Consider the following 14,136-nt stretch of genomic DNA (forward strand, 5'->3'; position numbering starts at 1 on the left):
TTAACTTTGGCTTTGTTCTCTATGTTCTAGCCCTCTGAGATGTCTGGAGGATTTCCCAACCTAGTCCTCCAGTGGACATCTTCAATGCTTCTTATGAATACTTTCTTTGCTTGGATGGGTACAATTGAATTATTTTACACATCTCACTGTAGTCATTTATGTCTGTTTCTTATCGGTGACCATTATATGAAAGTTGTTCTGCTATAAGTTGGACATGTCTCAGATGTACATTTTGCCACTAAGTGTTGAACATGTGTTGCTGCTGTGCATGTGCCACCACTGAACAGTTTGTGTCTTGCCCTTGCAATTCTATATGTTAACTTGTATCATGGGTTGCGTTATACCAGGTCTGTTCCGCTGCATTCCTTGACCATCAGGACAGGATGCCAGCCACGCTTGGCTGCACGCTAGCCAGGTGTAAACTACTACCCAGATGTGTTGTCTCCTAATTATCTGGTGCATCTTCTAGTCATTCTCGGTTCTTCATTTCTGTAAGGTTCGGTGAAACTTATTTGAATTGTCGTTCAAGTTGAGTGCTCAAAGCTGCAAACGTGGGCCAAGACTCTTCAGTATGCTGCACTTAGAGGGGGAAGTAGTTAAAATTTCCATCTGATATGTTTTCGATACATGTGATGCTACTCTCATGCTCTTACTACTACATGTAGCAGGAAAGTTCCTGGTACATTACCCATAGGCCCACATTCGCCAGACGAAGGCCAAAGGAGTGTCGTCTTGTTGTTCGTCAGATAGGTATGCATTACTGGACAGAGCAACTTATGAGAAATCCAAATCTACATTCTGCTGCCCTGTCAGTCCGCTCTCCTGGCCTTGATACTGCGATAGCCTCTTGTACACCTCTGGGTTTGTTGACTTGGGGTCATGAGATTCTTGACCGGGCCGAGCATCATAAGGTCATGAGATTCTTGACCGGGCCGAGCATCATAAACAGTTGCACAGAGAATGTAGTGTGAATGCAGCCTTAATCTCAGATTGGATGACTTTCTATGAAGCCTTTTCATTGCTTGGTGCACATGAGATAGTTTTATGCCACATTTATTTCACTTTACATTTATTTGATAGTTTCATGTTCTGATTATCCTCTTCTAATTGTATTATTCACTTAATTATGTTTTAGGCAAGACACCTTTTCTGGATCCTTTGACAGACAGGAGTCTGTGGCTACAACCGAAGCAAGGCTTAGGATGGAAGGTGTAGAGCTTAAGGAGGAATGGCAGGATGAAGATTTTCCCAGGTAAGTGTTGTTTCTTACCATAGCTACTGTATGTATTATGCAGCTTGTTATCTTGCTGATACTCTATGTAACAGATTAATTGTTTAATACTGAAACATGTCTCATCAGATGCAAGCCATCCCATAATATTAAATGCACAGGCCTAGTAGAGCAGTTTTTCTCCGTTTGGCTCATAGAGGGAGGTCTACTATATTTGCCCTAGATGCCTTTTCAAGGGGTTTTCTTGGAATAATTTTTGTAGGTCCCATAGATTTGTGCTCTTTGAAAATAACAAACTCTGCAGTTACTCACCCTCCAACACTGCCTCTCAGCCTCTGCTCTGGCTCTTGTTGACTGGCTGCAGCGATAATGAGACTACTGCAGCCAATCACTGTCATTGGCATCACCGCTGAGCCCAGTGTGGTTACAGCCAGTTGGATCTTTAACCTTTGTCAGGCTGCATAATTTTACAACGTTAACAGGCTGCAGAGGTACAATTGTACCTTCGTATATACCTCCACTGTGATATTTGGCCAATATATTCTGGACCAAAACTGCAGAGATGTCACAAAATTTCAGCCCTCTATGGCTTTTCTAAAAAAGTTATTGCAATTTTAAAACGGAATAGTTAGGCCATGTTCACACAGTGCGTTTTTTACCGCGGAAACGCAGCGGTTTTGCCGCTGCGGTTCCGCGGCTGTTTTCCATGCAGGGTACAGTACACTGTACCCTATGGAAAACAGGACCCACTGTGCACATGGTCCTGAATTGAAAAAAAAAAACCGCACTGATTAGCTGCGGTAAAAAAGAAGTACCATGTCACTTCTTTTTGTAAAACAGCAGCGGTTCTGCACCCATAGACCTCCATTGTGAGGTCAAACCCGCAGTAAAACCCGCAGATCAAAAATAGATCTGCGGGTTTTATTGCGGTTCGTGGTGCAGAACCGCTGCAGCAGGAAGTGCGGGGAAGCGGGCGGAAGTGCGTGGGTGGAGTGTGGCTGCCCCGATCCCACCCCCCCCATGCTCCGATGCCCCTCCCCCGTGCTCCGATGTCACCCCCCCCCGTGCTCCGATGCCCCACCCCCGTGCTCCGATGCCCCCCCCGTGCTCCGATGCCCCCCCCCCCGTGCTCCGATGCCCCCCCCGTGCCCTAATCTCCCCCCCTTATACTTACCCGGCCTCCCGGTGTCCGTCCGGCCGTCTTCTCCCTGGGCGCCGCCATCTTGCAAAATGGCGGGCGCATGCGCAGTGCGCCCGCCGAATCTGCCGGCCGGCAGATTCGTTACAAAGTGCATTTTGATCACTGAGATAGGTTATATCTCAGTGATCAAAATAAAAAAAATAGTAAATGACCCCCCCCCTTTGTCACCCCCATAGGTAGGGACAATAAAAAAAATAAAGAATTTTTTTTTTTTTTTTTTTCACTAAGGTTAGAATAGGGGTAGGGGTAGGGGTAGGGTTAGGGTATTTTCAGCCATTTTAACCCTAAAAAAATTCCTAGAAAACACACAGACTCTGGCTAGAAAACTGCATCAAAAAAGCATCAAAAAAGGACCAAAAAAAGGACCTGCGTTTTCTGCCAAGAGCTGCAGTTTTTTAAAAAACAGTCCTGAAAAAAAAGGATGGAAATCAGGAACGTGTGAACATACCCTTACAATTGTACCTAGTCAGCCGGATGAGGGTTAAAAAAAAAAAAAGTTCCTGGTTAAACCCTTTAAATTTAGATTGAAAAATGTCTGTCTTATTTTAGCCAAAGTTATATTCGAGCTATTCTTAGTTTCGATGTAGGTTATATGTGTATTTATCCTTCATTTTCCTCCTGTCATCAATCTCCTCAGTGCAGTTGTACACAACTTAGTTGGAATTCCATCATGTGTTATAGATGCCTCCTAAAGACCTTAGTATGTGTACAAGGTCTACCCTTAGTGTGCTTTTAGCTAATCATGTTGCAATGTACTTTTTAATAGACCACTTCCAGAAGATGACCATATTGAAGGGGATTTCTTATCTGGAGCAGATGGCAGGCCAGGTAAGAGAGGATTTGGCTATTATAGTGCTACCTAAATTTCTGTTTGTAAATGCTATATATAGATATTCAGGAATACCACTATCCATATTTTTGAACCCATCTAAAAAAATTTGCAGGGATTTTTTTATGCTGTTCTATAACGAAGGGCTCATATTCATCACTGTGGAAGAAAAGAGGTCCGATTTCAGTCCAGAAAAGTTGGACGATTTTCATGCCAGTACAATGCGATTTTTAACACCTAGCATCCGATTTACATGCAAATGCAATCCGATTGCAATACAATATTAACATGAGCTTTTAAATAGGGTAATTACACATGGTTTTTCAAGGAAATATTCTGCTATATCTGTTAGAGAGAGAATAGACAGATATACAGATAGATAAAAAAAATCTATGTAAATACGAATGAGATAAAATCAGTGCTTTTGTGTGTAGTTTACTGTACATGTGTACTTTATTAAATAAATTATTTAAAAAAAAAATGACGTGGGATCTCCCTACATTCTATTAACCAGCATAAGGACAGTGGACAGCTGAGGGTAGATGTTTATAGCCAGGGAAGGGGGTAATACCTATGGGGCTTCCCGGGCTATTAATATCACCTCACTGCTGTATAGCTAGCATTTCCTTTTCCCAAAATTTGGCACTTAGCCCTGCTCTTCCCACTTACCCTGGTGCGGTAACAAGTGGGGTGATAATAGGGGGGTTGATGTCACCCTTTGTATTGTCAGGTGACATCAAGCCCAGAGGTTAGTAATAGAGGGGTGTCTGTAAGGTGCCGCCATTGCTAACCCCATAGTGATATTGTAAAAAAAATACACACCCAGAATAAAGTCCCTTCATTTGAAATAATTACATGGACTTCTTTAATCTAAATTTTCCATAACCACGCATACTCGCCGCAACGCCCAATCCACTGAAGCCAATGTCTTGTGTAACAGAATTAAAATCATAAACAACCATATTCCTCACCTGTCAGCCGAGGGGATAATTAATTTGTCCCGCGACGCGTATAGCTCTGTTACATGTACCTCAAAATCCCTCCCTGTTGCATCTTCTTCCTTTATTTACTTTTTTGCAATGTTTATAAAAATAAAAAATGGGGAAAAAATTGATTAATGGTAGGTAATTGTGGCCTGTTGTAGTGGGTGTTAATTTTGTATGGAGCAGTGTTGATTAGGGCTGGACCTTAATTGCAGTGGTTAAGTTTAGCACTTAGGTGCATATTTTACTTTCTAGCTGTGTTACATATAAAAAAAAAAAAAAATCAAAAAGCCAAAACTATACATTAGTACAGCACCCCTCAGCTTTAAGGGTATGTGCACACGTTCAGGATTGCATCAGGATTTGGTCAGGAGTTTTCATCAGTATTTGTAGCCAAAACCAGGAGTGGGTGATAAATGCAGAAGTGGTGCATATGTTTCTATTATACTTTTCCTCTAATTGTTCCACTCCTGGTTTTGGCTACAAATACTGATGAAAAATCATTGTGTGTTGCGTATGTCCACACGCATCTATTTATCGGCATTGCTGAGCGCATGTTCACCACTGAGGAAGCCTGTGAGATGACCTGTTGTGAAACCCTCCAGGGTGAGGAGGGTGAGATGAGTTCTTTGCTGGTCTCCTCATTTTGCAACAGCGATGCCCCCAATCTAGGCAGAGTAGGCTGAGCCTAATGCATGTGCCAGTGACCCTGCGTGGCTGCCTACCCCCTGTCATACATTTATATTGTTATGGGGGATACAGTGAGGTGGAGTTTTTTGTGGATTTTCAGAAGACTTAAAATAAATTTAGTGGTTCCACAAACCTACCGTATTTGTACTCTGAGCACTTTATATCTAGCCACCCCGATTCATTTTAAGCTAGAGCTTACAATCCTGACAACCAGTCAGATATGTTACAATTTTGGGAGCGTCTTTTGAATATGGGGCCCAAAATAAGATCTTACAGTTGTATTCAATTATATCCCCCTATACATTGGCAAAGCACATGTGTAATCCGTACCATAAAAAATGCCAGGATAACGCTGCAAAACGGGTGTTTTGAATGCAGCGTTATTACTGCCAAGAGCAGGTTTTGGCTGCCTGTGAATATAATTTTTGAGTTTTTGCCAGTTTGTTGGTAAAATCGCAAATTTGCTAATTTTTGTTTTTTTTTGTCAAACTTTGTCCTATAAGTTATGTTTAATTTTAATTTTTGTTTTTTGTTTTTTTTTTGAGTGTAAAATTGCAGCATGCAGTTATGGTTTCTATCTAGGTTATGCACACTCTGGGTATAAAAAAAAAAATTTCCACTAAAATCAATGTTGCTTATTGCAGCACATCAGTTTTTTTGGACGTCTAAAGAGATTGTTTAAAAGCAATAATGTATTCAATAACTGTGATGCATGCTTTATCAGAACCTTTCGGCTATGTTCACACTTTGCGGATTCCACTGCGGATTTTTCCACAGCAGAATTCCAAAATCCGCAGTGAAAACCCGTTGCGGTTTTTACTGCGGTTTCTTCTGCGGATTTTCATCTGCAGATTCCTATTGGAGCAGGTGAAAATCCGCAGAAAAGAAGTGACATGCTGCGGAATGTAATCCGCAGCGTTTCTGCGCGTTTTTTTCCGCAGCATGTGCACAGCGTTTTTTGTTTCCCATAGGTTTACATTGTACTGTAAACTCATGGGAAACTGCTGCGGATCCGCAGCGGTCAAATCCGCTGCGGATCCGCAGCAAAATCCGCAAAGTGTGAACATAGCCTTCCATTTGCCACGGCACATTGCGGCTTTGCCTTGTTTGGTACTCTCATCTGTTCCGTGGCACTGGAGAACAAATCAGAACACTGACTGTCTTTGACTTGTTCCATAAAACCTGACTTTCGGATAGGGTTGTTAAATGAATCTCCGGTCATCCATAATGAAGTTAATTGTCGGCCGTTTAATAGCCTGGAGGCGTAGACAAGCCAACCACACTCCCGTGCACACAAGTCATTAATATGACCCTCCTGTGCATATAGAATATCGGCTTTCTTGTGAGCTCATGTCCTGTATCCAGGATGAATGTTACCACCAATCTAACATTTTGCTTTTTTGTTGGATGATTGGCGGCCTGTTTAAGCAACCTAATTATTGGCAAACAAATCTTCCTAGGATCGCTTGTTCCCAATGGTCATTGCAAATACATTCTTAGGCCTCTTTCACACGTCCTTGTCTCCAGTACTTGTGGTGACAGTTTTCACACGTATCAGAGACACTGACACACGTAGACCCATTCAAATGAATTGGTCTATGCACATGTCAGTGGGTTTGCATGGACCGTGTGGCCCACACGTTGATATGTCTGTCTTTTTACCGCACACGAAGAACACACATTGATGTCCTCCGTGTGACACGCATCGGCGAAGAAGCACTACGGTAAGCGCTGTTCCCCGGCAGCAGGTGCTGAAGATGGCTCTCATCATTCTCCCCTGCTCTGCTGGCAATCGGCGCGAGCAGAGGAGAATGATGAGCGTTATATTTAAAGTCTGAATGATGACAGCAAGTGGGGGGCTTTTGCGACTCTTACTCCTATTATTCGACACCTGCTGCTAATAACAGTGACAGCAGGAGCAGATGATTGGGGTATTCCTCAGCTGGCGCCTGAAATATAACGAAATAAATGAATGAAAAACCCGACATGGGTTCCCCCTATTTTCTTGAACCAACCAGGCAAAACTCACAGCTGGGGGCTGCAACCCCCAGCTGTCAGCTTCAGCAAGGTTGGTTATCAAGAATGGAAGGGTCCCCACACTGTTTTTTTTAAATTATTTAAATAAAAAATTTTTTTTAAATACGGCGTGTGGTCCACCCCATTTCTGACTACCAGCCTTGCTAGAGCTCACAGCTGGGGGCTGGTATTCTCTCTCAGACTGGTAAGGGACCATTGATATAGGCCCCCATCCAGCCTAAAAAGAGCAGCCTGCAGCTGCCCAGAAAAGGCGCATCTATTAGATGCCCCAATTCTGGTGCTTTGCCCGCCTCTTCCCATTTGCCCTGTAGCGGTGGCAAGTTGGGTTCATATTTGTGGGGTTGATGTCACCTTTGTATTGTCAAGTGACATCAATCCCATGGCTTAGTAATGGAGAGGTGTCTATAAGACACCTCTCCATTACTAATCCTATAGTTGCATTGTAAAAAAAGGCACAGCCAGAATAAAATAAAGCCAAAACCAGGAGTGGGTGATAAATGCAGAAGTGGTGCATATGTTTCTGTTATACTTTTCCTCTAATTGTTCCACTCCTGGTTTTGGCTTACAAATACTGATGTAAAATACTGACCAAATACTGCTAGTGTGACGGCAGCCTGAGGCTGAACATTTGCATAGCAAGCTAGTTTTACATACAAATGCCGATGTTCCGAGTCCTTTTTCACACAGATTTAATAGCAGACCCTGAAAAATACATTGTATGCACTGTGTACATACCCTTAGACTGCAGCATTTGGACATTTTGGCTACATATATCACACTTTGGAGAAAATGACGTCTAAATCCTCAGTCGAGCAGCTTTGACATAAGAGGCCTTTATATGCAATTTCTTCTACTATAGACTGGCAGAAGTAAAATTGTAAGCATATCTATGTCCAGTTTAGGCTGATTGTCAATTTTCTAAAATCAGAATTCTTCTAGAAACACTGTATCTGTTCAGTTATCCTGACTTGCCCAAATCCAGGAGAGCCTAAGGCTTCTTTCACACTAGCGTCGGGCTCGGCCCGTCGCAGTGCGTCGGGCCGAGGTTACAGACGCTAGCGTTGTCTCCGCCGCACACTGGGTGCAGCGGATGCTGCTTTTCAGCGCATCCGCTGCCCCATTGTGAGGTGCGGGGAGGTGGGGGCGGAGTTCCGGCCGCGCATGCGCGGTCGGAAAAAGCGGTCCGTCAGCTGCAAAAAATGTTACATGGAACGTTTTTTGTGGCCGACGGTCCGCCACAACACGGCGCAACCGTCGCGCGATGGTTGCGACGTGTGGCAATCCGTCGCAAAGCGTCGCGTAATGTTAGTCAATGGAGAAAAAACGCATCCTGCAAACACTTTTGCAGGATGCGGTTTTTCTGCAAAACGACGCATTGTGACGGATTGCAGTTAACGCTAGTGTGAAAGTAGCCTTAGGCTATGTTCACAAATTGCATTTTTGCTGCTTATTTTTCTGCAGCCAAAACCTGATCATTGGCAGTAAAGCTGCAGGCAAAGAGTGCGGTAGGTTTTGCTGGCTTTTTTGCTGCTTTTCTTGCTGTTTTTTTTTTTTTTTTTGCTAAATTTTTCAGGATAACAAAATCTAGCTTTGCTTCCACCTTACAAGCATGAACAATACAAGGTGTTAGGCCACCAATGCAAGACATATGTGAAAAAAGGGCAAATTGATAAAATTATTTAGTGGAGGAAGATTTTTTAAGTCTGTGTTTACTTTCCCACATTGGTCAACCCTTGAGTTGGTCAGGCATTGTTCAGTTTCACACATTGGTAGGCATTGTTTAGTTACACCTTGGTTGGCCATTGAATTTCTCAGGCAATTGTTTAGCGCATCACTAACACAAATTTAACCCCTTAGTGACAGAGCCAATTTGGTACTTAATGACCAAGCCAATTTTTAAAATTCTGACCACTGTCTCTTTATTAGGTTATATCTCTAGAACGCTACAACGTATCCCAGTGATTCTGAGATGGTTTTTTTTTTTTTCGTGACATATGGTACTTCATGTTAGTGGTAACATTTCTTCGATTATAACCATACAGGATATGCAAGCTTGCAACACAACGTCAAGGGTCCTCACGCTTGTGAGTCCTATTACTAAACTTAGTAGCAAAGCCACAAAAGACGACTAAAAATCCTCCATATCTTGGACAGAATATTGACCAATACCTCACATATTTATATTTATTTTGTGCGCTTTATTTTTCAGGGTGCAGCCAAGCCCAGCACGTTGGGTCCTGTATACAGGGGTGTTCCCATGGGATGCATTGAGAGAGTGCTGGCCAGCCCACCTAATCGAATAGTATGGGCGTGACTAAGGCTGAGAACCAGACACTATGCATTACATACATGTGAACAGCGCCCTATACAGGCCTCTATTGTGCAAATGTATACTAAGCAGTCACCCCCTCCGCGAATGGGTATGTGGTGAGTGGCTGCCTATTTAGTATTTTGCACCTGTGTTTTTCAACATCTTTGCTATATAGATTGGCTGCTTCCTGTAGTGTATTTGTTCAGATACCTGGGCAGGTAAGCTGTGCTGCCCTTTTTCAGCTGTATTTTACTGTAAAACGCAGCTTTTAATTTGCATTAAAAAAATGCAATCTGTGAACATGGCCATAAGGTGGCAATTAATTGCTGAATCCTAGATCCATGAATAGTCAATGACAAGTAGAATTTTAAGTCCCAGTTGAATCTCAAGTAATACAAAACATAGCTATAAAGTGATTATTTCTCTGTACATTGGTCTTAGAAATATTTCTGCTGCTTACTCCTCCTATAATATGCGTCTTGTTTTGTGTCCCTTTATTGTCTGTGGACCCTGTGTGTCTGCTTTAGCTTGGGCATTTCCAGTGCTGGATCAGTCAGTTTACTGTACCCCTTACTCAGCATCTCATAACTCACGCAAGTATCTACCTCCTAGCTATATCTGCATGCTACTCTCTGTGCCTGCTGTATTAACTACCATCTGTGGTTTGTCCTTTTGTCTGCACCGTCCTGACTCACTACCTTCTGAAGAAGGTTATGACCACGCATGACTTCACTCATACAGACCACATTGTGTAACCTACACATATTAATAGTATATATAGTGGGCATGGAAAGTATTCAGACCCCTTTCAGTTTTTTACTCTTTCATTGCAGCCATTTGGTAAATTCAAAGAAGTTCATTTTTTTTCTCATTAGGCTATGTGCACACGTCAGGATTCTTTGCAGAAATTTCCTGAACAACGTACCGGACTTTTTCCACAGGAAATCCACATGCATTTTTTTTGTGCGGATTTTTCGCGTTTTTCAGGTCTCTCCAGAGATGCTCAATTGGGTTTAGGTCAGTACTCTGGCTGGGCCAGTCAAGAATAGTCTCAGAGTTGTTCTGAAGCCACTCCTTTGTTACTTTAGCTGTGTGCTTAGGGTCATTGTCTTGTTGCAGGGTGAACCTTTGGCCAAGTCTGAGGTCCAGAGCACTATGGAAGAGGTTTTCATCCAGGATATCTCTGTACTTGGCCACATTTATATTTCCTTCAATGACAACCAGTTGTCCTGTCCTTGCAGCTGAAAAACGCCCCCATAGCATGATGCTGCCACCACCATGTTTCACTGTTGGGATTGTATTGGGCAGATTATGAGCAGTGCTTGGTTTTCTCCACACATACCGCTTAGAATTATCACCAAAAAGGCCTATCTTTGTCTCATCAGACCAGGGAATCTTATTTGTCATAGTCTGGGAGTCCTTCATGTGTGTTTTTTTTTTTTTTTTTTTTTTTTTTTTTAAGCAAACTCTATGCGGGCTTTCATATGTCTTGCACTGAGGAGAGGCTTCCGTCAGGCCACTCTGCCATAAAGGCCTGACTGGTGGAGGGCTGCAGTGATAGTTGACTTTGTAGGGAACTTTCTCTCATCTCCCTGCTGCATTTCTGGAGCTCAGCCACAGTGATCTTGGGGTTCTTCTTTACCGCTCTCACCAAGGCTTTTCTCCCATGATTGCTCAGTTTGGCTGGACGGCCAGGTCTAGGAAGACTTCTGGTGGTCCCATACTTCATCCATTTAAGGATTATGGAGGCCACTGTGCTCTTAGGAACCTTGAGTACTAGAGAAATTCTGTTGTAACCATAGCCAGATCTGTGCCTTGCCACAATTGTCTCTGAGCTCCTTGGCCTGTTCCATTGACCTCATGATTCCCATTTGGTCTGACATGCACTGTGAGATGTGTGGTCTTATATAGACAGGTTTGTGCCATTCTAAATCAAGTCCTATCCATTTAATTAAACACAGCTGGACTCCAATGAAGGAGTAGAACCATCTCAAGGAGGATCACAAGGAAATGGACAGCATGTGACTTATATATGAGTGTCTGAGCAAAAGGTCTGAATACTTATGACCGTGATATTTCAGTTTTTCTATTTTAATAAATTTGCAAAAATTTCTACATTTCTGTTTCTTTCAGTCAAGATGGAGTACAGAGTGTACATTAATGAGAAAAAAAAGAACTTTTTTGAATTTACCAAATGGCTGCAACGACATAGAGGGAATCTTTTAAGTGTCTGAATACTTTCTGTACCTACTGTACATGTGGACAGGAGACTGTTGGCACTAATAGATTACAACTAAACATTTGACTCTCTAAGGATATGGGGCAGAGAACTCCAATTATGGACAGTATCATATTCAGCCTCTGCACATCTTATGACTTGGGGCGTGCTGTACCTTCGTATGCCTCTGATTTCATATTCTGGCTGTATCTAGAATACTCCTGGAATACGTCACTTTACAAAGACATCGGGGAGTAGATGCCAGAATGCCTAATGCTCTGTAGTATGGAGCTCTAGGGATGGAGCGTGCCTCTCCATAGAGCTTCTATGCGTGCACACTGCATTATATCTTTACATTTAGTCTATATTTCCATATAGGGCCCCATTCAATTAACACAGGCCAAAGGTGTCCTTTTGGTCACTGTCGGGTCCGTATGCGTTGGATACCTTTCTTTTACTGTATAGGAAAGCGTAGCAGACTGTGATCTGGCTAATAAACTCCTGGGGTCCTCCCGGCCTTTATCTACAAGTGACCACTCATGTGCCCTACTGTCGTCATGCCTCAGGGCTAAGCAATGGTGCAAGTACAGTATGGTATTGGCTGCTGTGTCCACTGACTTCACTGGATTGCCAGGGCAAAAAGGTGAGTACTTCATTTTATTTTTTTTAATTTATATATTTTTTTACTTTTTATCAACTGTTGGGTTGACCCATTTTTATATATTATAAGAATGTAATTTACCATTTACTGAAATGATATTTCATAAGCCATCTTCTCTTAAGGCAATGTCAAGACCACTGCATGCCAATAGTTTTTCATGCTTTTATTCTCTGCGAGAAGCGCTCCCATCTCACCTTTATTACTCATGCTCTCCACGTTGTGATGCACACATTTATGTATACGATGAGAGTTTTCAGAACTTGTACCTGACACTTATGCTTATATCACTGTGGGCATTTTCTTCTTATTAGTACCGAGTCCAGAGGAAATAAATGGCAGTAGAAAAGCAAAGAAGAAACTCATGGCTCCCAACCTAAGCTTAACTCTGGATCGTAGCGAAGGCTCCATCTTATCTGAAGACTTGGATGAAAGTGGAGATTTGGATTTAGATGATCTAGATACACCTTCTGAAAACAGCAATGAATTTGAATGGGAAGGTAATGGATTTATTTCATGCTGTGTATTTAGTATGGTTTACATGCAATTATTTTAGCGCTCGTAGTGACCTGGTCAATAGTATTCCCCGTGTCTGAGATAAGCCATTCCTGTAGCGGACATGCAGTATATAATGACTTTTAGATGCCAGAGGCGCTTAACTCATGAGCTACATGGCTTATGGGGACCTTGAATACATAGAGCTGGATTAGTGCTAATCCTCTAAAGGCAGCTTGCTTGTAGAGAAGTGTTTTTTTTTGTTTTTTTTCCCCAGATGCAACAGTTATAACCTGTAAAGCCAAATGTCATGGTTTTGTTTGTCTGTGTCTACATCTAACCACAAGAAATGATTTTGGTATTTTTCATGCACTCTGCTGGTTTTCGCTAATGGACTTTTTTTTTTCTTTCCATGCTTGCTGAAGGGATGGGCTCTTCTTGGTGAGATGCAAGAGCTGTATTGTGTGCTCTGAGCCCGTCCGCTCCAGCTGCTGCGCCCCTCCTCATGCAGTCCCAGACACACTGAGGAAAGAAACTTCACCTGCACACCCCTCCCCCCTCTTACCTCCTGTCCACAGCAGACACTTTTTATAAAATAAGGATGTTTCCAAACTCTTAGGGTATGTGTCCACGTTCAGGATTGCATCAGGATTTGGTCAGGATTTTATGTCAGTATTTGTAAGCCAAAACCAGGAGTGGCTGATAAGTACAGAAGTGGTGCATATGTTTCTATTATACTTTTCCTCTAATTGTTCCACTCCTGGTTTTGGCTTACAAATACTGACATAAAATCCTGACCAAATCCTGATGCAATCCTGAACGTGGACACATACCCTTAGGGTAGGTTCACACATTGTTTCTTTCCTGGCAGATTCTTCCTGGAACCTACCAGAAAAAAACGCTAATAAAATGCCAAAATAATGAACATAAGCACAGCAATGTCAAAATGAATTGCTGTACATATGTTTCATCTAGTCTCTCTTCTTTTAACCACTTCAGGCTTTAAAAGAAGTAATCTGACAATTATTTAGGTGGCTTCACTATCTTATGTATGAAAAAAAGATGTGAAAGAAGTCTCTTCAATAACTATCTGGGTATGCTGGCATCTAAGACATTGTGTGAACATACCCTTAAAAACCTACAGACTTATTAAGTTTGGGAGGATTCTGCACAGGAAGGAATTAATGACTTCTGAAGATAAAAGTAGGTACTTTTCAGGCTACTAGATAGGCCATGGAGAGCGTAACCTGCATCTGTTCTATCACCTATTCATCTGTGGTGCCCAAATAATGTTTTTTGGCCAAACCTAATCTATCCGCTTCAGAATGAGATGTGTTGAAACACTCTGCTTTTCTGTAAGGGTATGTTCACACATTGCTGGGGATCGCTTTCCACAACAAATCTATAAATATTCCCCTCTCGGGGAAGTTGTCAGCAGGCGAACACCATATTGTTCTGGTCTTGCAGAAAATGTCACTGTGGT

General features: G+C 42.3%; 1 protein-coding gene across 2 annotated transcripts in view; it reads left to right on the forward strand.

The window, feature by feature from the left end:
- The window catches only part of BNIP2 (BCL2 interacting protein 2), a 62,477-nt gene that overhangs the window by 19,619 nt on the left and 28,722 nt on the right, over positions 1-14,136 (forward strand). For both annotated transcript variants that reach the window (XM_069765819.1, XM_069765817.1), the window contains exons 2-4: positions 1,136-1,252; positions 3,199-3,260; positions 12,473-12,658. In XM_069765819.1, coding sequence (XP_069621920.1) covers positions 1,136-1,252; positions 3,199-3,260; positions 12,473-12,658 — 365 coding nt within the window. The remainder of the gene's footprint in view (positions 1-1,135; positions 1,253-3,198; positions 3,261-12,472; positions 12,659-14,136) is intronic.

This window comes from Ranitomeya imitator, chromosome 4 (assembly GCF_032444005.1).
Source record: "Ranitomeya imitator isolate aRanImi1 chromosome 4, aRanImi1.pri, whole genome shotgun sequence".
Taxonomy (NCBI): Eukaryota; Metazoa; Chordata; class Amphibia; order Anura; family Dendrobatidae; genus Ranitomeya; species Ranitomeya imitator.